Source organism: Pleurodeles waltl, chromosome 2_1 (assembly GCF_031143425.1).
Source record: "Pleurodeles waltl isolate 20211129_DDA chromosome 2_1, aPleWal1.hap1.20221129, whole genome shotgun sequence".
In the NCBI taxonomy this organism is placed as follows: domain Eukaryota; kingdom Metazoa; phylum Chordata; class Amphibia; order Caudata; family Salamandridae; genus Pleurodeles; species Pleurodeles waltl.
Window position 1 is genome coordinate 128101460 of NC_090438.1, and position 22702 is coordinate 128124161.

Genomic DNA, 22702 nt, shown 5'->3' on the forward strand with positions numbered 1-22702 from the left:
TGAGCCCTTTTCTATCTACTAAAGCGTCTCACAAGCGAAACGCATGCGCAAGCGACGCAGGCTCGACCCTACAAGACAAATTTAGCAGTATTTTACTGTTGTGACATGTAAAGCACGCCAGTACATGTCCTACCTTTTAAATACATTGCACCCTGCCCGTGGTGCTGCCTTGGGCCTACCTTAGGAGTGACATACAGGTAATGAAACAGAAGGTTTGGGCCTGGCAAGCAGGTGCACTTGCCAGTTCGACGTGGCACACAGTGTAAAACCGCACACACAGGCACTGCACTGGCAGGCCTGAGATATGTTTGCAGGACTACTTATGTGGGTGTCATGATCGGTGCTGCAGGCCCACTAGTAGCATTTGATTTACAGACCTTGGGCACACCTTGTGCACTATACTAGGGGCTTATTAGTAAATCAGAGGTGCCAATCATGGATAAACTAATCGCCAATACATTTTAGACAGAGAGCATATGGACTTCAGCGGTGGTTAGGAGTGGTTAAGTGCTCAGAGTCCTACAGCTAACCAAAACAAGTCAGAAAAAAATAGGCAGGAGAAGGCAAAACGTTTGGGGATATGCCTACAAAAAAGGCCAGATCCAATAGTGCGTATACAGGAGAATAGTCTTGGTTTGCATCCTCCCTTCAACGAAACAACGCAAGAATGTTGCCCACAGCATGTTCGGAATGCACATACTAAACTAATTAAAGACCACACGTCTTCCTTAGGAACATCCGCAAAACTGCAGCTCTTTGAGTGGAAAGCTGGTACCTGGAACACAGCCCAGGTAGGCCATTCTCCATCCACATCAGTATAACCACATGCTGAGAAACCATATCTACCCAGTTTAAAAAAATAAAATAAAAAAATAAAAAAAACATTGCCACTCTGTTGTACTTCCCGAGATGTTACTTTGTTTTAGTACAACATTTATGCCGTAATGTCATTTTTATGAACAAAATTTGAATACACATGCCTGATGGGCAGCTTATACAACTACTTAACCCTTGCACAGATGTCATCGTCTGTCCTTGAACACTTGCCATTCCCACAATCATGCAGCACTTCCATCCTTAGACACTGCTGCCCTCAGAATAAAGTACTTGAAATTCTTGATAGTGGACCTCACGCAGCGCTTGCAGGCCGTTTCTCCACGCTTATCCCTACCACTCTGAAGCACACTATCTTCATACTTCGGAATATTAACACTTGACATCTTAAACAGATTTCAGAATATATATATATTTTTTTGTAATGAAAACTTAATTTCTCTTAAGGTATTGTGAAGATACTTTCCTCCATTTCCACTTGAGTCTTTAGGTGTGACCTGTGTTGAATCTTAAAGCTCTCTTACAGGACAAAATCCCCAACTCATACCAGCATTAAAACTATCCTTTATTAACTTAAGCAAATCTTTTACAGCAGGTGAGAAACGTTTTGAGGGGCCTAGAATATCCTTTGTCTCTGTACCAGGCTAAGGACAGTGTATCCTGGCTCCACATACATTTCATCCAGTTTTCAGTGCTTGGTGTGGTTCTCGCCAACGCATGTGTGTACTTGTACCACATGCATTTGTAAAAGGACTGTGTACTTCCACAGTAGGTAAACATTCAATCGGTGTCTCAGCAGATTGCTAAATAGTAGCATTTAAGCTAGCGCCGCCAAGATGCTCAGTATTTTAACTTGTTCCTGTGTATCTGTGATGAGGGCCAGAGGTCCAGTGTTTACTATTCACCCAATTGGGAAATAAATGTTAAGGTGAATTGCAAACTGCAGTCATACATGCCCCCTCTACTCACGTTTCATGGTAAAAACCCATCCTTGCAGTAAACCTGCCTTAAAACCCTTCCCCCCGTATCCTTTAACAGTTCTCGGTTAAAACCTTCAGTGGATTTGAGGGCAGGGCCAATGCTTCTAGACTGCTGGTCATTTCTCTGACGTGTTGATTTGGACACACGCTCTTCAATCCTCCATAGGCTACAAAAATGCCCATAATGTCTGAAAACATTATGCCCTTCGGGAAAAATAGCGTCTAGAAGGTCCTATATACGTGAAACCAAGGCACATTCTAGTTCAGGAGCATGTTTTGCAAGTTACTAATGAAACACGGCTAAAAAAGAAAGACTGTCTGCTTCCTTAAATGTAACTTTCATGTTCCCACCACGCTGAAGATTCCACTCATCAGATAGCGCCATAACTCATCATTAGGTCTCACTCTTGCACCTCTCTGACTTCACCCTCGTTCCCCCTCTCCAGTTTAGGGGTCCACAATTCCCTTTTTTCGGTTTAGCCCCCAATTGATTTAAACTAAAATGGATGCACAAATGAATGTTCAATAAATAGAAAAGTTCATTAACTTACTTGAAACTTTATGATTCAAGAATACAAAATTAATTAGAATAACTGGCTACCAGTGTCAAATGTGTTACTTGGTGCCTCAGTCAGTAGTGCTATTGGGTAGCCTTGTATGCCTTTTACTGCAGACAGTCCCATTTATAATCCCTTGTCATTCCAGCATAATTAATTTCACACAGATATGTTGGAAATGTAGCAATGAATCGTTCTTTTACTGTTTTATTCAAGGCATCTGTAATGTAGAATAAGAGTGACGGATCATTCTGCCCAGGGTTAATGCTCTTTATGATAGTGGTCTTACTAATTAGTCTGTTGCTGATGGTAAGTTGCCACATTTAACAAATTTGGCCAATGCCCTCCATGTATGTATGGGATTCTACTTGCATATTTCCAGTTTGCCAGATGGTCTTGATGGCAGTAGTTCATAACTTACTGTACTCCTTTATACCATACTTACCAAATGTCTACCCACTTGTTAGTAGTACTAGCGGGAGTGCGGCCAACGTGTGCAATTGGTAAGGATTAAACGGGCCTTTTGAAATACCTTCACCCTAGTGTACTGTTGCAGTTGAATTGTTATAGCCTGGCTTGACAGCACAGCTGTCACCAAACTACTTTGTGAGAATCACTAGGAGAGATGAGCTTTGGTGCGAAAAGAAGAAAAAACCCCACCTCTTGAATAGGTTCCAGTAATGGAATCCTTACAACAATACTATAGCGTTGAGCAAGTCTAAGTACATACATAATAATAGCAATATAAAAGAATACATTTGATGTCAAAATGTTATTCATCCATAATTAGTATATCTTAATATCAAACTTCATGAGCATAACACAGAAACTATCTCTCAATCCTCATTCATACCGACATGCTCAGCTCACACTCCTTGATTAAAAAGACCAGTATACATAGATTGTTGGCCTAGTAGTCATTATTTTACAAATGTTCATGAAGGTGGAGGGGCCATCCTCCATAATCAAATAAGATACACTGAAATAATTCCAAAGATCCAAATGTTTATCATATAGTCTCTAATCTGGATCTTCATATGGTGAATACATCAGGCATCTATTGTACTGTATTCTTTAATCCCCTCCGCCTCCTGTATTCCAGGAGTACCCTAAGCGTTGCTGATGAGGGAGGGACCTTTGGGTATGTGGACCATATCCCCCTCACAATATTGAGTATGCTGGCATAAATCAAAAACTGTCCCTTATTCACGCTAAAAGTGTCCTGAGCCGCCTCAAAGGTTACAAAAGTCTCACTGGGGTAAAGGTCTGTAAGTACCCACCCTCTCGTCAAGTTCGAACATCCACCTTAGTTGTCAGGTGTTGAAACGCTGGAAGGCCCCAAAATAGAATTTTCGAGCGAATGGTGCCCACTGTAAGACCACCTTCACCGCACACATCAAGAGTATTGTTTGTTTCATTATATATGCAAGCTTGTGGCCCTCACCAACCCCAGTGTGGAGTAGCTGTGCTAGTGTTTCGGCTCGAGAGTCATCCCTGAGAAGGGTTTTCTCCCAGTTGTTCCCCTCTGCTAACCACCATGCTGCATACTGTCATTGGGAGGCTAAATAATAATACTCTAAGTTGGGCAACACCAATCCTCCCTCCTCAAATGGAAGGTGAAGGGTCTCACGTTTCACCTCATCTTGGCCCACAACCACACCAAAGATAGTAAGTAGGAATGTGGACGCCTAAATATTAAGTGAGAAAGTGTCTAGAGAATTCTGCAAAGTACATAGGCATCCGGGCAGAAACACAATTTTTGCCACTGCTACACGCCCCATGACCGACAAGGGGCTGGTGCACCGATCCCCTCAACCTCGACAGTACTCTCTCAATGTTAAGCTTATTTCGCAGTGCGATGGTGAGTCACCGTTTTCCGAGATATCGGAAGTGGTCAGTTTCCCATCGTAGGGGCATACACGGTAAAGCTTCCTGTGGGAGCCTCGCTAGGCTCCCCAGTGGGAATAATAATGATTTTTTAACATAAATACATAGGCCCGATAGTCTCCCAAAGGATTCCAGATGTCTGAGCAAAATAGGAATAGAGGACCTCGCCTCTGCTAAGTAAAAAAAAAAAAAAGAGTATTGTCCGCATACAGAGACAGTAGGTGGCGTGTCTCGCCCACTGTGATGCCCCATCTCCCGGTGCCCTGTCTAAGACTCTGTGCCACAGGCTCCTGAGCCATCGCTAAAGTAAGGGCAATAAGGGACACCCCTGTTGTGTGTCCCGCTCTATTTTCAGTCTGTTTGAGCATTGACTCCCTCACCTCCCCCAATTGGACCCAAGCTAAAGATTCTGTGTAGAGAATTTTAACCCATTTCAGGAATTTCATCCCAAACCCCACATTTGCAATGACCGCCAAGAGATACTTCCAATTGACGGCGTCAGACGCTTTCGGGATATCTATTGAGACCAGTGCCAATTCCTCCTCCCTCTATTCCACCTCATGGAGCACATGCATCAATCTATGGCAGTGGTTCCCAACATGTGGTCCAGGGACCCCTGGGGGTCAGCAAAGCCTCCTCAGGGGGTCCATGACTGCTTTGAAAATTAAACAACATTAACAGATTAGGTCCCCAGCTTTCAGTAATGACTTAATGGGTGGTCCCCGGACTCCAAAAATGATTCAGTGGGGTCCTCGTTTCCAGTAATCATTAAATGGGGGTCCAAAGAAGTCAAAAGGTTGGGAACTACTGATCTGTGGGTATTCAGTCATGTTCCGACCTGGTATGAACCCACTTTGGTCAGGATGGACCAGCCGGGCCAAGCCATGTTGCGAGGATCTTACTCAGTATCTTCACATCTAGGTCGATCATAGTGATAGGCTAGTAGGCCGCCGGATCGGAGGAGACCACTCCCTGCTTTGGGAATCATAGCAATGATCACCTCCCGCATTGATTCTGGTAGTATATTATTAGTAAATGCCTCGTTATACACTTCTAAAAGCCAAGGAGCGAGTTCAGTCGCAAATGCCTGATAAAGCTCGGTTGTAAAGCTGTCAGTGCCAGGACTTTTACCCACTGGGAGAGATTTAATAGCCGATTTAACCTCTTAGAGCGTAGGATCAGAGTCCAGCTCCTGCATCCTTGTCTCACTCAGGTAGGGGAGGACCGTGCCATTTAAGTATTCCAGCGAACTGTCTCGATCTGGGCCCATTAATTCATTCAGAAAGACAAATTAATTAAGTGGTTTTTTTTTTATTCTTTATTCTTCACCATATAATAAAAATTCTTTGTCACCCCAGCCAGTGTGTTTTTCCCTTTACACAGGACTTCATCAGAGATCCATCACACTGAAGTGGGATGCCAGTTGTAACATTCCTATCTTCTCTAATATCCCTTCACTAGTACTTTAATTGCCCAATTCCTTCAGCCTGTCAGAATATTGTCTTGTCCCAACTTTTTCCTTCCTGACAGCTGGCATGAGGACGTTGTAGTATGACCCACATCCTGCTGCAGTGGATGCCTGGCCCATTATCCTGTAGCTGCATGGAGTGCACATTGGGCAGTGGTTGATGAAAACATGGGGTGCCGAGCCGCTCCTCCATCAAATCTGCAGAGCCAGCTCTCCTTCCCGGCTCCCTCGGCTGCACAGAGAGCTGATCATGGACTATGTATAGTTTTGATTGAAATCTAGTGGGAAAGGAGGCCTTGGGCAGTAGAACCTCTGAGAAGCAAGCACCATATTTTTTTTAATTTTTATTTTTTTAACTAATTCATTCATTTTTGTGCGATAGGCAAAAGCCACTACTGCCTTTGCTTTGGTTGAGTTCACTACCCTTTAACTTTCTATTAAATCTCACTTCTAGTAGGACATTTTCCTTAACATGTGCTGACCGGAGATCTAGAGATGACGGCTCCTGCCCTGATCTCCCTTTGAAATATCTTGCTTACCTCGTCATTGGTTCCTACTAATGTTTATTAAAAAAAAAAAAAAAAAAACACACAAAAAAGGTGTGGTCCTTGCTCTATATAAAAGCCTTTAGCATGCTCAGAACTTCTCAGCATCTCCTGACATCTCTTTGCTACGTTTTTGAGTGAGTGTGCCACAATATTTTTATATAAAAGGAAAAAAGCAGAAGTATTTTGTGAGACCTTTTCTTTGGGTCGTGGCAATAGGTGAGTATGTGGCAGTATCTGTGGTGGATGCCATTGGTCACAATTGCCATTTCAGAACTTTTTTCGTTTTAAGTTATTCCTTTTAGAAACTTGTCTCTCTAAAGGGGGCAATAGTGTGTAGCCGAAGCTTACTCCAGGAGGTGCTGTAGGTATCAGAACGTAAATATGCTATGTAACATTAATCATACTTGATTAGACCCGTATCCAGCTACCCTAGCTATTTTTAATAAGGGACTGATTTTGAGTACGGTGTTGTAGGTTGAAACGCCAAAATGTCTTCTGTGACTAATAATCCCCAATACCCAAAAGAATCTTACAATCTGTGTGTGCCCAAAGAGTCCTGCAAAATGACATTAGCCCATCCTGCACGATTTAAGTACTGCGAGACCAATGGAAAGGGGGCCATTCTCTGGTAGGAAATGCAGAGAATCCACAATTGACCAAATTGGTGAGAAGTTTTAATATCACTGTAGATCCAACTGGGCTTCTTGCTTGGGCAGGCTTGGTTGCTAGTGCACAACTCAGGGCTGCTGCAGCCTTAAGGTTGGTGTTCACTGAGTCAGTCTGACTGTGCTTGCAAAGCCAGCTGGCCCATTGTCATGTGTAGAATGACAATCTGCCAATACAGTATGATGTGCGTCTAATTTGTGCCTCTTTCCACGACACATGATCTAAAACCTCGGGAAGTGACAGCTATGTCGGGCAAAATGGCTGCTTTTCAGTAGCACAGTTAGAATTCGCCCTCTGTGGGAGGAGAGGAAAGGGACTGTGCAGGGAGGAGGGCATCTGAGGAGGAACAGGGGCATTCCATGGAGTACATTAATGCACATTGAGTGATCTGCTAAACACTGAAGCTATGAGACTAGATAATAAATAGGTTCAGAGAGGCAGATCTTGCATCGGAGGTGGGAAGACCAAAGTGTTTGATAAGCTACCCTAGGAGTGACTTGCGGATAATGGACATAATCTGGTCTTCAAGTATCTGTTTTGCCAAGATCTACTCGATTTACCTGAAGCCAGACACAATTTGGTTATTAATTCTTAGGCTAAATATGAGTTGAGTAGCCTGGTTCTGGCCCCTTAGCAATTTGGCAAGTGTATTTTCAAATGTTAGGGCCATGTGCCTTAAATGTTTTTAACTGTAAGGCTCTAGCATTACTTTAGCTTTATTTTGCAAAGTCAAGCACCAAACCCCTTACCCCTCCACCCACCCAACTTAACTATTCGTTGTTACATTTCCTTTCCATATAGATGTAAACTGCACAAAGTCTACCATAGTAACCCCTTTTTGTTTTATTAGTTAAATGTATCTTTTTAGTGACTGGCTCCCATTATAGCTTTGGCAGTCTTTTTTTTTTTTCTCTTGTTTCAAACTGTTTTCCCTTTTTAGCCATCTCTTATGTATATTTCTCAGTTCAGCTCTTTGCATCTCTTACAAATGGAGTATAAGAGTAATTGGTTTGTTTAGAAATTCAATGTGATCCAGGCTTGGGTACTTCTGCCAGCCAATATGTAAGCCCAGACCACCTGTGTGACATTTGTGCCATCTCTTTATCTTTTGCAATCTGTGCGTCTTGTTGTTTACTGCAGCTTTTGCAGGTCACTTGCCCGATCTAGCATGTATTGTTATCATTGATCCCCTATGTATATTGAAAACGAAATGCCTTATCTTGAGCTTCACTGTGGAGTCACTTGAAGCCTCGCTGCATATCTCTGCAACACTATGAATTGGGATTTTAATCATGCCCTAATCTGGAAAAGGCGAACAATGGAGTAAGCGTATCAGTTTTCGAGAAACCCTGGCTTAGATTTTTCACCACTTTTGATTAATGCAACATATTTCCACTTAATACAGCTTTAATGTATATGTACTTATTATATTAGGATAATGTTTTATATTTTAGCCATTTTTGTGATACCCACACTAGGTAAGTAGTTTCTACTGCAAGCTGCTTCAACTATGCCAAAAAATGAATGTTCAGTTAATGTCACTTCCTGTGATGTTACCTCCTAGAGGGGCCTCGCAAAGTTTCTATTCTGCCTGGAGCCCCGCAAATCCTAGAACTGGCTGTGTTAACATGTGCAAAGTTAATACCGTAAAGCAGCCAAAAGGAAGTGCTCACGATCTTTCCTAAAATCTGAATCAGAGTACGCGTTAAGGTAACTGGAGAGTGAATGAAGGAGGGTATATTGCTTAGTTGCTTCTGCTGTAGTTTGAGTTGTAGTGTTAAACCATGTTCAAATTAAAAGCATTGACAAAGAATAGCAATGTATATAAAACCCTATTTAAGAACATGTTTTTAATATTCTTACCGCATTTTCATCTCAGCTTGTAAACTAAACCACACATTTATGTTAAAACAGTGTATTGCTCAAGTTTTTTTTTTTTTTTTTTTTTTTACTGTATATTGATCTTACCATTTGATCTCTTAAGAATGTGGAGGCACGTGTGAATGTTCTGTTGGGTGTGTTTGAGGGGAGTATTCTAGTGTGAATTACTTCAAGGAACTGGCCTCTGGTGGTTGTATCAGTAGCTCCAATAAAGGCCTCTTTTACAGAGTGTTCGTTTAATTGGCAACGAACGCTGACAGTCAGTGTTAGCATGCAATACTGTGCCACGTGGCAGTTCCTAGTTTGTTCAGTCCAGATCAGAGTTGTCAACAGAGATGATTCCAGTGGTCTACATTCTGGTTGTGACTAGACTTCACACCTGTGCTTGAGTAGAGCTGCGTTCATAATGTGGTCTGCATCAGAGAGGTGACAATGCAGACCACATTGTAGGAGCAGTTTTCTTATAATCGCACCTGGTGCTGTATGTAAATTTAGGATCTTGTAATGCAGAACTAAGGCAGCCAGTGTTTCAGTTGGACCGTAGGTATTATGTAAGACGTCATCATGTTTATATGCAGTAGTTACGTTTTGTAGTGAAGCACACACCTTAATGTAGCCTGCGCTCTCAACAAGGGAAATTCTCTGCATTATACTGCCTGGAACTGTGGTGTTACGCAGGCCTTATAACTTGGACACGTTGTCTGTTCTTGCATTCATGATGATCCACACCTTTTACTATGCTTTCCAGAATCACACTAACGAGTTGTACGCATGTTTGGACGGGTACATTGACACTGCTGTTTTGCATTGATTTGTTCTTAATACATAATCTGTGATGTGTACACCTGGGAATTGTTAGTTTTCTCGTATGTGCTGAAGCATGATTGTGGCCTGCTCGGCTAATTCAGGGTTCGGTATAATAAGTTGTTTTGCATCTAACATTTGAGATGTTATTTACTTAGGTTGGTGAACATAAATACAAATATTAACTGGGCCAAAAAGCAACTCTTCTATCATTTCTGCTTATTGTCACAGTTTCACCATGCAGCAGAGTGTTGTACTGATACCTTTCAAACCTAGGTGTTCCTGTTATGGGCTAAGATCAGTGGAAATAACTTTTTGAGGCCTATGTGGCTGCCATTTGATGGCACTAAAAGATACTAATAGGCAGTAAAAGTTACTAATGTGCCCTGCTTCGTCATTGTTTAGGTACTAATAGGTAGTAAAATGTACTAATGTACCCTTCTTAGTCATTGTTTAGGTCCAGGGCACAGGAAGATCTTTAAGCTCTGTTCTCATAAGATAGGAATGGGTGAAAAGGTGTGCAGTTGACTAATATGCCTGTTTGGTCAACAAGGTTCACACTTGTTTCAAGCCACAGAAACGTTACTGTGGAAAGGTATACATTTTAAAGGAGACATCGATTGCCGGTGGAGCTGACTTGGACTTTTGTGGGAGCCCTGAGCATATTGGCTCCAATCTGCAAGTACGAAGAATTATAGAATGACATTAGACCTCATGTTGTGGAGAAGGCTAGTAGCAAGAAATTTTGACAATTCCCAAGCCTACCATGGAAAAGGCCATATAACTAGTCTCAAGCATTGAAAGCACAATGTCCTGTTGGAGGGAAATGCCTTTGTCATCCCAGTCACAAGGCGTTCATAATGTCCTCCACAATAAATGAGTGGAACTGTAATGGGGGGGAGGTCCAAGTCTGTTGACTGTTATGTTGTGGTTACAGTAGTTAGATGGCCAGTGCTGTATTTCTGGATTTGGAAAGGGTGGATAATAAATGCAAGAAGGCAGGGCATTTTTAAAAAAATCTTAAAGTGTGGGAGGGGAAACCTTCTCTAAAGATATGAATGTAATTGATTTTCATGATCTTCCAAGGATTCGAAATTTGGGGAGGAGAGTGGTTTCGGAGTTAACATTTCATCTAACGAGCCAATAATGTGCATTGGGAGGTGTGGGGTGTAGTAAAAGACCTGATTGTCAAAGATGGAAACTTGGGGTGGAGCGGGCATGATGGCAGACTCGTGTCTCTTTTTACATTCTTTGATGATAATAAACGAAAGGTATTTCCTAATGTGTCTTTGAAAGCTACTTGTGTCAGAAAAGTGACACATGGCGGCAAGCCTATTGACATGCCAGGTGAGTTTAATGATGTCTTTCGAAGGAAACTCCACTCATTGCGGTATGACGTGCGAGTAATGCCCTTTTGGTTGGTTAGAGCAAAAGAATCTGGAGCTTTGACTTTGAGCAAGTACTCCTGAACAATGAGTTTCTAAAGACGAGAAGTATGTTAGCGAATATACTGGATAGGTTTGAATGGCAACAAAGGTCCTCTAAGTGCTTTACTGATGCAATTGGGAGGTTTCACGCAGAGAATGCATCTGAAGTCAGATGCCCAGCTAGTGGTTCACACAGTCCTGTTACCGGGGCATTCGGAACTGAAGAAAGAACTGAACCCTTTGTTTTCGCAGGATGTTTTTGAACCAATAGAGGCTTTGGCATGGTTATCCCTAGTGGTGTTGACATACAGGTTGAATGCTTTCTTGAGGATGTGTCAACATGCCTGTTCTGAATACCAGAATTTGGATCGACAGACCTGCCCTTCCAAACAGCAAACACGCTGCAGTTTATAAAAAGTGATATGCAGCAGCTCAGTCAGTTCGGTTTTATTACGCCTCAAGTGCTCTCTGCCCATTTGTCATCTTTGGGTGTTTTTAGAAGTCTGCTGTTAAGACCGACCAGGACTTAACGGAAACGAAAAGGCTAGGCTAGTACAGCCCAGCACATCACTGCCTTCACAGAATAGTGCACCGAATTAACAACATTTACAGGGCGTTATATCCCATCAGGCATTTGAGAAGTGGACTGCTCTTCCTGCTGGTTATAAGGGTGTGGATTAAAGCTCCATTCTGCAGCATGGTGTTAATTCCTAGGTTAACGTTACCAGTACGCCTGTCAGTGATCCACAACCACAATTCATTACGTCTTATCCAGCCTTTGAGAAATAGACTGATTTTCACCCGGACGAATAGCGGGTGGATTGAAGCTTCATCCTCATCTATCCGTGTTCTAGCTGAATCTGTATTGAACTCTTTGAATAACACTAGTTTTGAGGAAGAGAAATTGTGCTTGTTTCTAGTGAAATTGAACAAAGATTAATGTGCAACTAACTACAAGAAAAACACGCATTAAGTTCACTTTGAAATATTTACGTTTAAAGTGGATAACTGTAGAATCTTAAAAAATCAAAATCCACCTCTGCTTGAGAAGTTTGACTTTTATTTCAGGTAGCTTGGTTGTAAAGTGCCAAGGACACTGAAAGGTGATATGATTGAGCATAAATTTGAGTTCATTGGATATCTGTGAGATACTCAATTTTGCATATGGTTCTGCTTTTCTGGGTCGTGGTTCTTGTCCTTAGCAGGGCCATTGCATTACCTTTGACCATGTTGTGTTCTTGCATGTGTGCCTGCCTCCCAGAGAACGTATTTCAGAGGCAGCAGAGATGATCAAGTGGCCTGTTACTATTGAAATAAAATGTTGCATGATTGGTGGACAGGGACCGTGAACTTAATCTAAATTCGTGTTAGTCTGCTGCTTTAGTATGAAAAACGGGCATTAATCAAACCAGTAGGGTTGCCCTTAGTATAGCCTTTACACATGTAAGCAGGGGAACACCCCTACAGATATCTACATACACATGTTCCAACATACCTATACATTTAGAGCAACGTAGGTGCCTACATCCATTTCAGTACGATTATATCCGGTATATATGGGTGCCTATACACAGCTAGACTTCACACATACATACATACTCCTGTATGGAGACTGCGCAGTTTCCGATACAGAAGCAGCACACGCACATTGGCACATCATGCATGCTTATGAATGCATCAATAGGCGAGAGCATCCCATGCCAGTGGTACAACATGTAAAGTCTTTACTCTGCAAACCTATGGGGTTTAACATTTCTTATGAGTTCTGGATGAGACTAACTCTCACTACAGATTTTTGGTCAGTATCAAAACATTTCATTGTTTGCGAGATCTAGCACCAATGTAGAAATATTCAATTAATTTGCTAAAGTTCATTTTGATTGAGAAATGTACTTGCCCCAGAATTGATCAGGGCGGCTCTATTGTTCACTTTGTTTGAACAACTTCTCTCCGTCTAATACTAATCCCTTAAATCTTTTGCTCATAAGCCCTAATGCCCTCCATATTATACGACCTTGCTTGCCAACTTGATCTGAGCCAAACTACTGTGCCAACTCAGTCTTAATAGTTAGTAGATCAATAACCCTGATAACGGAGCAACCTTTTAGCAGGGGAGTTCACTAATGTTAACTTCTACAATATTTTGTCCTTCTGCTTTGTGCATTTATCATCCCTTTGCCCTCCTGGGTATCTACTGTAAGTTTACGAAATGCCTCATCACAAATGCAATGGATTCTATAGATAGCAACAACGTGTCAAATGCAGTTGTGAAGGAAGCGTCATGAAAAGCTACATGTAGCTGGAAATAATTTTGCCAGTGCTATATATTAATTTAAATTATTCGAATGGGTGCCGGAGAAAATCTGTCTTCCTTTTTCGATGACACTTTTTTTTTTTGGGCAATGTCAGTTGGGTTTTGCTACCACGTTCTGGCAACACCTACAGGGGCTAATAGTATGTTACTTAAAGAGGCTTTCAAATGTTCATTTTCTCCTAACGTCCACTCAAGCTGCTGACAACATAATCACATTAATAACGTCTTCCACTATCTATGGTAGAGAGCCCGCTACGTTCTCTGTATGAATAAATGCACCGTTCCCTCTCCCTATATTGGCCTGCTACAACTACCACCCTTCCACATTTAGGTACAGCCATTCAGTCCAGGCTACCCACAAGAGCCATTGCATTGTCAGTCAAGTGCAGTTTTATTCCTGGCCTGTGGCACGGCCAGGTAGATGTATTGGTTCACTGCTATGGATGACTTAGACCGCAACACAATTCTCAGGAGGTATATTCAGTCTGCATGTTATTGTCAGAACGGCTGTGTCATTCCAGGGCACACTGATGTTCAGACATTGCCACATCATGTGGTAGAAATCTGCATTCTCCCAATTACATGTGGGCACTGCAGATGTGCTGTGTCATATCTTAGGCCTGCTAGAAGTAATTGATGGGGAAGAGTTAGACGTGCGCATCGCACAAAACCTCGTGCTGCTTGTTCACCGACACTGGTATGCCCTTGGTTTGTCCCCCACTTCAGCCTGACCTCTTCCAGTGTTGTATGTCCAAGGCTGTGAAGGGCTTCGTACTTCTATGTGACCAACCTCCTCCCCCGCCGAAAGTGAAATATTCGTGCATAATCAGGAGGGTCAGACATTCTGAATCCATTCAGCCCTGATGAGCTGTACTGCACAGGCCAAGTATGTACGCATCCGGAACTTCCCTTTTGAGAGGTCTTAAAACAGCCTAGCATCGCTCCCTTTAAACAGGCTCCCAATTATGAAAATGCCTGTCAGCCCGCAGGGATTTCTTGGGCGTAGTACGTCAATATTATGAACCCAGTTATGCTCCATTGTGTAAGATCTGGGTCCTACAGGGACCTTACTCCAGCAAGGGCTGCATTCCATTCCAACACGAGCAAGGTGGGTGTAGTAACCTTTAATGTCAAATAATGGAAGCTATGGGCAACCATTGCACATCCCTGATAAGGTATTGTCTCTTCTGTTTGCTTGGGTAAACCACTGTTCCAGACATGGTAGCTGGGCCACTAGAAAGTAATATTCAAAGTGTGGAACTCCCAAGTCTCCCCTCAGCAAGGGCGCTCAAGTTACAGAGCCACCTGTTTTTGGAGACACTGGCATTTAAGATGGGGCCACATATCTCATCATGGAAAACGGAAGCCATTTCCAAAAGGCTACACAACCCCTTAAGGCTGCCATGTCTCTTCATCTCTAGGTCTTGACTACCTACCATGGGGGCATACTGGAACAATTATACATGTATTTCTGTGGCTAGTGAAGGGTAAGATGGTGCTTTTCTAAAATAATGCATACTTTTTTCTTCTCATCCTTCCTTGTAAGTATATTTGGTAAAAGAAAGGCTAGTCTCACTAGGCTGAGCCTAACTTTCATTTGCATTTAATTTATAGTCCTGTGAATAGTAGTCTGCATCTCATGCTGTTATGGAATCTACACAACTTCTTTTGCTCAAGCACGACTGTTTTGTGTAAGAGTGTTGTGCCACTGAAAACTCTCAGGTAAAAGGTAGAGCATCCACATGGGACTTCCCACACACTTTCTGTAAACATTGTGTGCCTCATCAAAATAACTTGAACAGTTTGCGTTCATGTGTGTTTTTGTATTTACTTAAAGAATGTGTTCCATCTTCGAAGGCTTCTATGCAAGGTAATCTTTCCCAGTGGGATGTGGAGGAACAGGCATAAAGGATGGAAATAGCTGCGTTAACTTGAGTACTGTTAGTTTATAGTCTCACGTATCTGGCGTACATCCTCTTCTCATTTCAGTCATGGTATGAATGTGTTAAGTGAATGGCGGGCTTGGACTTTTGGGTTCCATAGAAGTCTAGTGCATTACTAGATTCTTCCACAACTGAACCATAAATACCTCTTACTTGTCGCTTCATACTACCATTACCTGAACCCTACAAACTTTGTGCTGCCTGTAACGCTACTCTTCCCCGGGGCTGCGCACTCTAGAAACCCCCCCCCCACCCCTCACAGGAGCACTTTTGAACTGGCAGATCCTACAAGACCATAACACTAGTCGCCACTGAACCGTGAAAACTTTACCCCTTAACGCAATCCTTCCTTGAACCCTAAAAACCTATTACTGCCCCAAAAGCCATCCATTTTTTAACCCTAAAAACCCTTACTACTGCTTAAAGCCTACCTATCCCTGAATCTTAAAAAGCTTTTAGTAACCTTTAATGCTACCTTTCTCTGAACCGTAGAACCTTCTTAGTAAACCTTAACGGAAACATTACCTGGACCCTAAGGGCCTTTTACTACCCATTAGTGCTCCCCTTTCCTGAACTCTACACTCCCCTCAATACTCCTTAACTCTCACCCAGGGACTCTGCCTGCTGAAAGCAGGTTGGGCCTATGGGTGAAATGCTGGGAAGAAATGGAACTCAAATTACTGATTCCCCAGTAATTCCTCATTTCTAAGGCAACCCTCAAGGGCCCACTTGTGATCCCCGTTATTTCTATCGCCACCTAACTCCCCACAGTTATCAGTGCCCCAGGAATCGTAAACTCTTGGAAGGAGTTACCAGAAGATATCAGGGACGTCATTATAAGGCCATTAGTGATGTGTCAAGCAGCTTCCCTCTTTGAAGAGTTACAAGAACATTACTAGGGTGTCAGAGGAAGCGCTTTTAAGGATACATTATACTGTTTTATGTAGTGGTGCTACATAGACATGGGCTTAATGAGCACCTCACCAATAAAGGAGTCCTATACAGAACGTCGGATATTTTGCTGTTATGCAAGAACTCTGTAATACTGTTTTCAAAACCAGTTATTGTGACGTTACCACAGATTTAGAGAGAAGCTTGCAAGCATTGTTTTTGCCACGTTTTTCCACAATTATTGGTTTAAAATTGGCTCTAGCTTTTTGCTTGGGCTTTGGTACTAATATGTGCGGAATGCAGTACTTTTTCTTTCAGTGCAGAAGTATTGGTAAATGCAAGTAAAATCATTTTGCACACTTTTCACCATTTTATTACTGCGTCTATCTTATTCTAAATGACCGCCAAAGTAGTATGTCAGTGAATGACAAAATACACCAAATGTTAGTACATGAGTTTTTTTTAAAACTTTTTTTTTTTTTGTAACAATGGCCTTTTTAGGTAAGATGTTTTGAACAACCTACATAAGTTAATTAGATGGAAATGTGCTTTTATGCAAGTAAATTATTGCCTCTCCCTAAGCCCACTCACAAACCCACCTCCTGTAGAGAAGCCGCTTCCACCTACACCTCATTAAAAGATGGTGTTCTGTTCCCTGTCCTGCAGTTCCAAAGGGGGAAAACTACATACAAAATGTTTAAACACCCACAGACTGACAGTTTTGTTGCTTTCATCTGTATTTGGTAGCTAAGACTTTGCCTTCCCCTCCTATTCATTTCATCTTGTAACACCAATTTTTCCGCTTTCACCCTTAGTTTGCACTTTTGATGGTGGAAAATCCACGCACAAAGCAGGACACCCACAGTCAGAGTACACTTTTTGGGCACACAAATTGCACTTAAGTGCATGAAAATATTCGTTCATTAAACTATTTTGCTGCTCTGACTTTAAAAAATGTACATGTTTATGTTTTTGTAGTGAGAAAATATGAAACAGCGAACTCCTTTTTGCAGCAGCGTCTTCACCATATATCATATTTGCTTATAAAATAGGTTGAAAGTTAGTTGGTGTGATTCCTATTTCCTCCAATTGCTTTTATTGTGAACTTTGAAAGTATTCTCCTTAAAAATAGGCATTTTCTAAACCATAAATTGGTGAACAGTACTATGGTTGAACGCTTGGATGCCATTAATATTTTTTGTAAAAGACATCTTGGAAACTTTCAGAAAGTTGACCTAGGAATGTATTCTGCTCATTGATTACCATTAGCTTTGTGGTTTGTAACTCACGTTCTGGCTTTCCAGTTGCCAGCTTTCTTTGTTATACCCTCTCAAGGTCCAGTTCGTCCTCCCATTGCCTAAACCGTGTTTTCGGTATCTTTCCACAAGCTCACTCTCTGTTAGCAGCAGGCTCTTAAATCTTGTTCTTATCTCGTCACATTTACTGTGGATTTGAGCTCAAATGTCAGGAGCTGGCTTCCAAGGGCGCTTGTTTACTTTTCTTTCTCTGGCTTTAAAGTGAGGATTTATGCGACAATCTTGCTGCGTACTGGGGATAAGAAAGAGTTTGCTTTTTTTTCTAGCACACGACAACACTTAACTTACACTAGATGTTGCAATTTACACACATTTTTGACTGTGCACTGTATAATTGTATTAATAAAACTGTTGATCTGTGCAAATGTAATGGTAATTTAAATTGGAAATGTGTTGTCTGTAAGGGCAGTGTGCTACCACACCATGAATACTCCACTCTATGCCACTGCACTCTGCTCTGCACAACTCCTCTTTACACCACTCTGCACCACTCCTCTTTACACCACTCTGCACCACTCCACACCACTCCACGCAGCGCCTCTACTCTGCCCTGTGCCACTCAACTCTATGCCAACGCACTCTTCGCCACTACACTTTGCACCTCTCTAGTCTACTCTGCGCAACTCCACCCTGTCACTCTGCAACACTGCACTCTCCGGCACTGCACTCTATTCCAGTACACTCGACATCAATGCACTTTACTTTGTAGCACTCAATTCTTTGACCCTGCTCTCTAAACCAATGTAATATGCACTACTGCACTGTGACACTACACTCTACTCTGCACCACTCCCCTCTACGCCACTTCACTCTACTCTGAAACAATCTACTCTATGCCATGGCACCCTAGATGACTGCTCTCTATGCCACTCTACACCACTGCACTCTGAGACACTACTCTGTAACACTGCACTCTCCGCCACTCCACGCTGCGCTTCTGCACACTTTACTCTGCATCACTGCACTCTACTGTGTGCCACTATAATCCATGCTACTGCAATGCGGCATTGTACGATGTTGATTTCAGTGCCACTGCAATTTACGCCACTGTATTCTGCAACACTTAGTCCACACTACTCTGCCCCTCCAGTGCATGCTCCTCTGTTGGAGTCCACACTATGCCGCTCCAGTACACTACACTACACTGTCTGCCACACCACAACACTGTACTTCACAATTCCACTCTGCAACACTCCACATCACTCTCCTGAATGCCACTAACTTTTAGCCATGCTCAACAGCTGTCCTGCTGGTGAACAACGTGGCTAAAAGCCATTTGGCAAAGTCAATAGCTCTTGCATAAGCGATACCTTATTGCCTTTGTCAGTGCTTGTTCTTCACTATATGGTTAGGGTAGATTTCACTTTCTCAGGTTGAATGTCAACAATCCAGTGGATAGCCTCATTTGGCTACAGAGTTTGAAGGCTGAAGAACACAAATTGGGATTCGTTCAACCTAAGTATGTGATCTGCTTAGGCTGAGGTTTGGAGAAGTACATTAACTTTCGCATGATTTTATGGGCGGTAACTTCATCTAGTTTAAGAGTTGAAATCTACCTTTTACTACTTAACATACCACTGGTATTATTAGGCATAAGTAAGGCTTCATGTGTGTCCCTTGAAAAGTAGATTTATGCAGATCACTGGATGAAACGGCTACCAAAACAAAATGGTCTGCTCACCCTAGAGCCCATTAGTCTTTGATTTGTTTTCTTTCATGAATGTAAGCTGGAGTATTGTGCTTTATGCAGCAGACTAGGATAGTGTGGTGCAACGTTTTGTTTGTTAGTCACCAGTTGATTTATTATTTGTGCTTGAGTAGCAAGCATCCTAAAGTTCATGATGTATACGGCGCCCTTCCTTTACGTAGTATGAAATAAGTCATTTGCTATGTTTCTATATAGTGGTGCAGATTTTTTCGCATGCTAAAAAGCAAAATCTGTCATGAAACTGCTCACTAACACGTGTTGCAAACATTGTGAAATGTAAAGCATAATTCTGTTTCTGAAGTCTTAGTGTATTCACAGCCCTGTTGTTTATGCACCCTGTTTTGGTGTTTCTAAACATGACCTTTTCAGTTTTAATGACTTTTTTTTTTTTTTTTTTTTTTTTAGGAGACTGACTGTATTTCGGTGGAAAACCTTGATGAAAGAAGAACATTTTGTTAGTCTTCTGCTACGAATATGGGATTTGCTGTCATTGAAGCAGACACTTAAAAATCTCGAAGTCAGCAGGCCCGTTTTCAAATGGACACCCACGATAATTTAATTTCCATCTAGATCAACGTTTTAGGCCATTTGACTGACAAAATATGTGAATTAATAAATATTAATGTTTTGGTGATAGAATTTTGTCATGCTTATGTAGACTTGAATGCCGAAGATGAGTTCTCTTCCTTATTGGGTTAAAGAAGGCGTTTATATATTCTCAGATTGTAGTTGATGGTACAATATTTAATATATGGTTTCAGGTACAATAAGTGATTGTTAAACATGTAAGTGAGAAAATATTTTGAGAGTTTAAAATGTCCGCGTATTTTAACTTAAGAATGCTAGTCAGTCACATCTGACATGATAAATGTTTTTTTTTTGCTATTGTATTAATACAAGTCTTTTGACCTCCAGGCTTCTATATTTATGAAAAAGAATGTTAAGTTAAAACAGATGGTATTTACTAGAAAACATGTTTCTGTATAGCATAATTTGCTAACCAGGATTTAAACATGGTGTCCATGGCAGAATTACATCCGTTATTTGAGTTCCCCATATTTCTTGTGTTTATGAATTCTTAAAAATCCTAAAGACTGCAGAATCCGTGCATTACGAATTATATTTGGATGTAGTTTAAATGGAAAGACACCGGATGCGGGCTCAATTTTTGTCAAACGTTTTCTAAGCAGAGTGCAGAACAGAACTACTCTTGATTTTCGTTGTTGTATTTCTTATTTGTACATTGCTGTTGTCTTTATAAACCTTAGAGGAGCATTTGTCTGTAATTCAGAAAAATGCCGTATGATGCTGTTTGAACTCGGATCTGCAGAAATCCTAGTGTGGGTGTACTCATGCCATGCTGGTAATTCCCACCATCCCATGCCGTACGTTCTCATTTGGGCTGGACTGCCAAATGATGTTCAAGCTATCACTGAACAAGGCTTCATTAGCTGGGGCACTCGTCCTATCCTGACAGCTCGATGGTACAACATTTGCCAGTGTGAACCATGGCTCTAGAATAAAGTTGAATATTGGCATGTTGTCTTCTGTTAAGAATATTAAGTGATGTTAGGGCCATGAGCCCCATGGTTCCGGTTGTGTATGAAGGCCTTCGGGTGGTGCATTAATCTCTAGCCCGCGTGCCTTCTCCTTACCGAGCACCTGGCCGTGGTTGACTTGTGAAAGAAGGATTTAGTTCTAGCCAACTGTCCAGTGTATGTGGCACTTGTAAACGGAGTTCTTGTGTTCCTGCGTTTTTTGGCTTTTTGAGTTGTCAGTCTATTCTAATTTCAGAAGAATGGAGCACACCAACACTCTGGTTTTTCACTGCCGGATAGTGCCTGGGTCATCCTCAGGTGTTCCCTCTAATTTGACTTCGTGAAACTGCCATTTCCCTTCCATGTGTATTTGAGGCAAACAATTGTTGCCTGTCTTGCAAGACAAAAGTTTACCTGTGAATGTTTTTTTTCTGTTGGTACTATTTTTTTTCCCCCCTCTCTTTTGAGATAATCATTTCCCCCTACCTTTACATGCGAGTTAAGTTCTTCAGGAAAACCGAGCCGTAGAGCCCATGTTAGCTAGCTTTGTTGCATAAATTCTCTGGTCACCAAGGTTTATTTTGCAGAGTTGACAAGCACATGTAAATTGAGGAGTACGGTACACACTTAGTTCTTGCAGCTGTCACCAACTGCAGCTGTTAAAAAGAGTTTACTATTTATTTAAAAACAAAAGTCGTTTTCGTTTGCATAATTGATGGCACAGAAAGCTTTAATATTTTCTATGTTATTAGGTTGTTCCATCGTTTGATCATTTTTTGTGGTCCCAAGGCTGCCCATTGTAAAATATAGTGAGCACTGATCTTCTGGTACCGGTATAATAAATTCAAATGCTGAACAGTGGGTAACCTCATAGTTGTGAAAGGAAGAGTTAGCAGGCTTGGCATAATGAATATGCAATCTTTCTATCTGTAGTTTACAATGAGTGCTAATTTCTTCAGTATTGTGCTGGAAAACATTTTCAAAATATGTCAAACAAATCATTAGTTATATTTTCTCTTCCAACTACCAGTTTACTCTACTGTATAGTATGGGAATACCAATTATGGAACAATGTTGTTTGTCCTGTAAATTTAATTTGTTATTGGACATTTTGTTTTTCTTTACAAACTGAAAACATGGTTGATAACTGTTCATTATTTTTTGCTATTCTTGCTTCACAGATAAGTTTTTAAAGTTGAGCTTAATTATCTGGCTTCGTCTTCCATTGTAAATATTTTTGCATTGTTTTCTTTGTAAAAAACCGCTTTTGGCGGAATTGGGAGACTGCCTTTAAGCCCTGTATAGTGTTTATATTTATCAGACTGGCTTTCCATAGAGCTAAAATGCAGTAAAATGTGTTCCTGTAACAGTGTGCTTTTCTTTTTATTACATTCATATCTTATGTTTAAATAATTACAGTTTCAAAACTTTCACAAACATACATTTTTGAATTGTTCACAGATTCTCATTGAAACACGACGTTTTCTGTCTTATTTCCTAAGTGATTTGTTCCAAATAGTTTTCTTATGAGACTATTAATAGTGTGACATGCAAACTAGTGCTGCAGTGCTTGCTCCATTTTCAAAATCGTGACAAACGATGCCATCTTGTGGCTGAAACTGACCGTGTTACTCTGTCTCTCAATAAAGGCAGTCCTAATGCGGTACATGAGCTATCCTCTGGATGGCCTTCCTTGCTCAACCCAAAAGTATTCCTCTAAATTTCTAATGACTACAGTCCACACACAGTTTCACTTCTGTCTCTTTTTTGTTTTTAAACCTCTGGCCACAAGAAATGGCCTATCTGCAGTCGGCTTTGTCAGTTAAAAGTCCACAAAACGCCAGCACACGGGGAACTAAATGCAAAAGATTTATTACATGGTGCAGTGACATGGTGCCAGGTATTTTGCTCTTGTAGTGTACACATCAAGTTGAAAAGTA

The 22702-nt window shown here is 41.5% G+C and overlaps 1 protein-coding gene across 1 annotated transcript in view; it reads left to right on the forward strand.

The window, feature by feature from the left end:
- The window catches only part of IRS4 (insulin receptor substrate 4), a 32508-nt gene extending 10379 nt beyond the window's left edge, over positions 1–22129 (forward strand). The window contains exon 2 of the mRNA XM_069211558.1: positions 19630–22129. Within this exon, the coding sequence (XP_069067659.1) occupies positions 19630–19637 (8 nt within the window). The 3' untranslated portion in view covers positions 19638–22129. The remainder of the gene's footprint in view (positions 1–19629) is intronic.
- Positions 22130–22702: the final 573 nt, after the last annotated feature.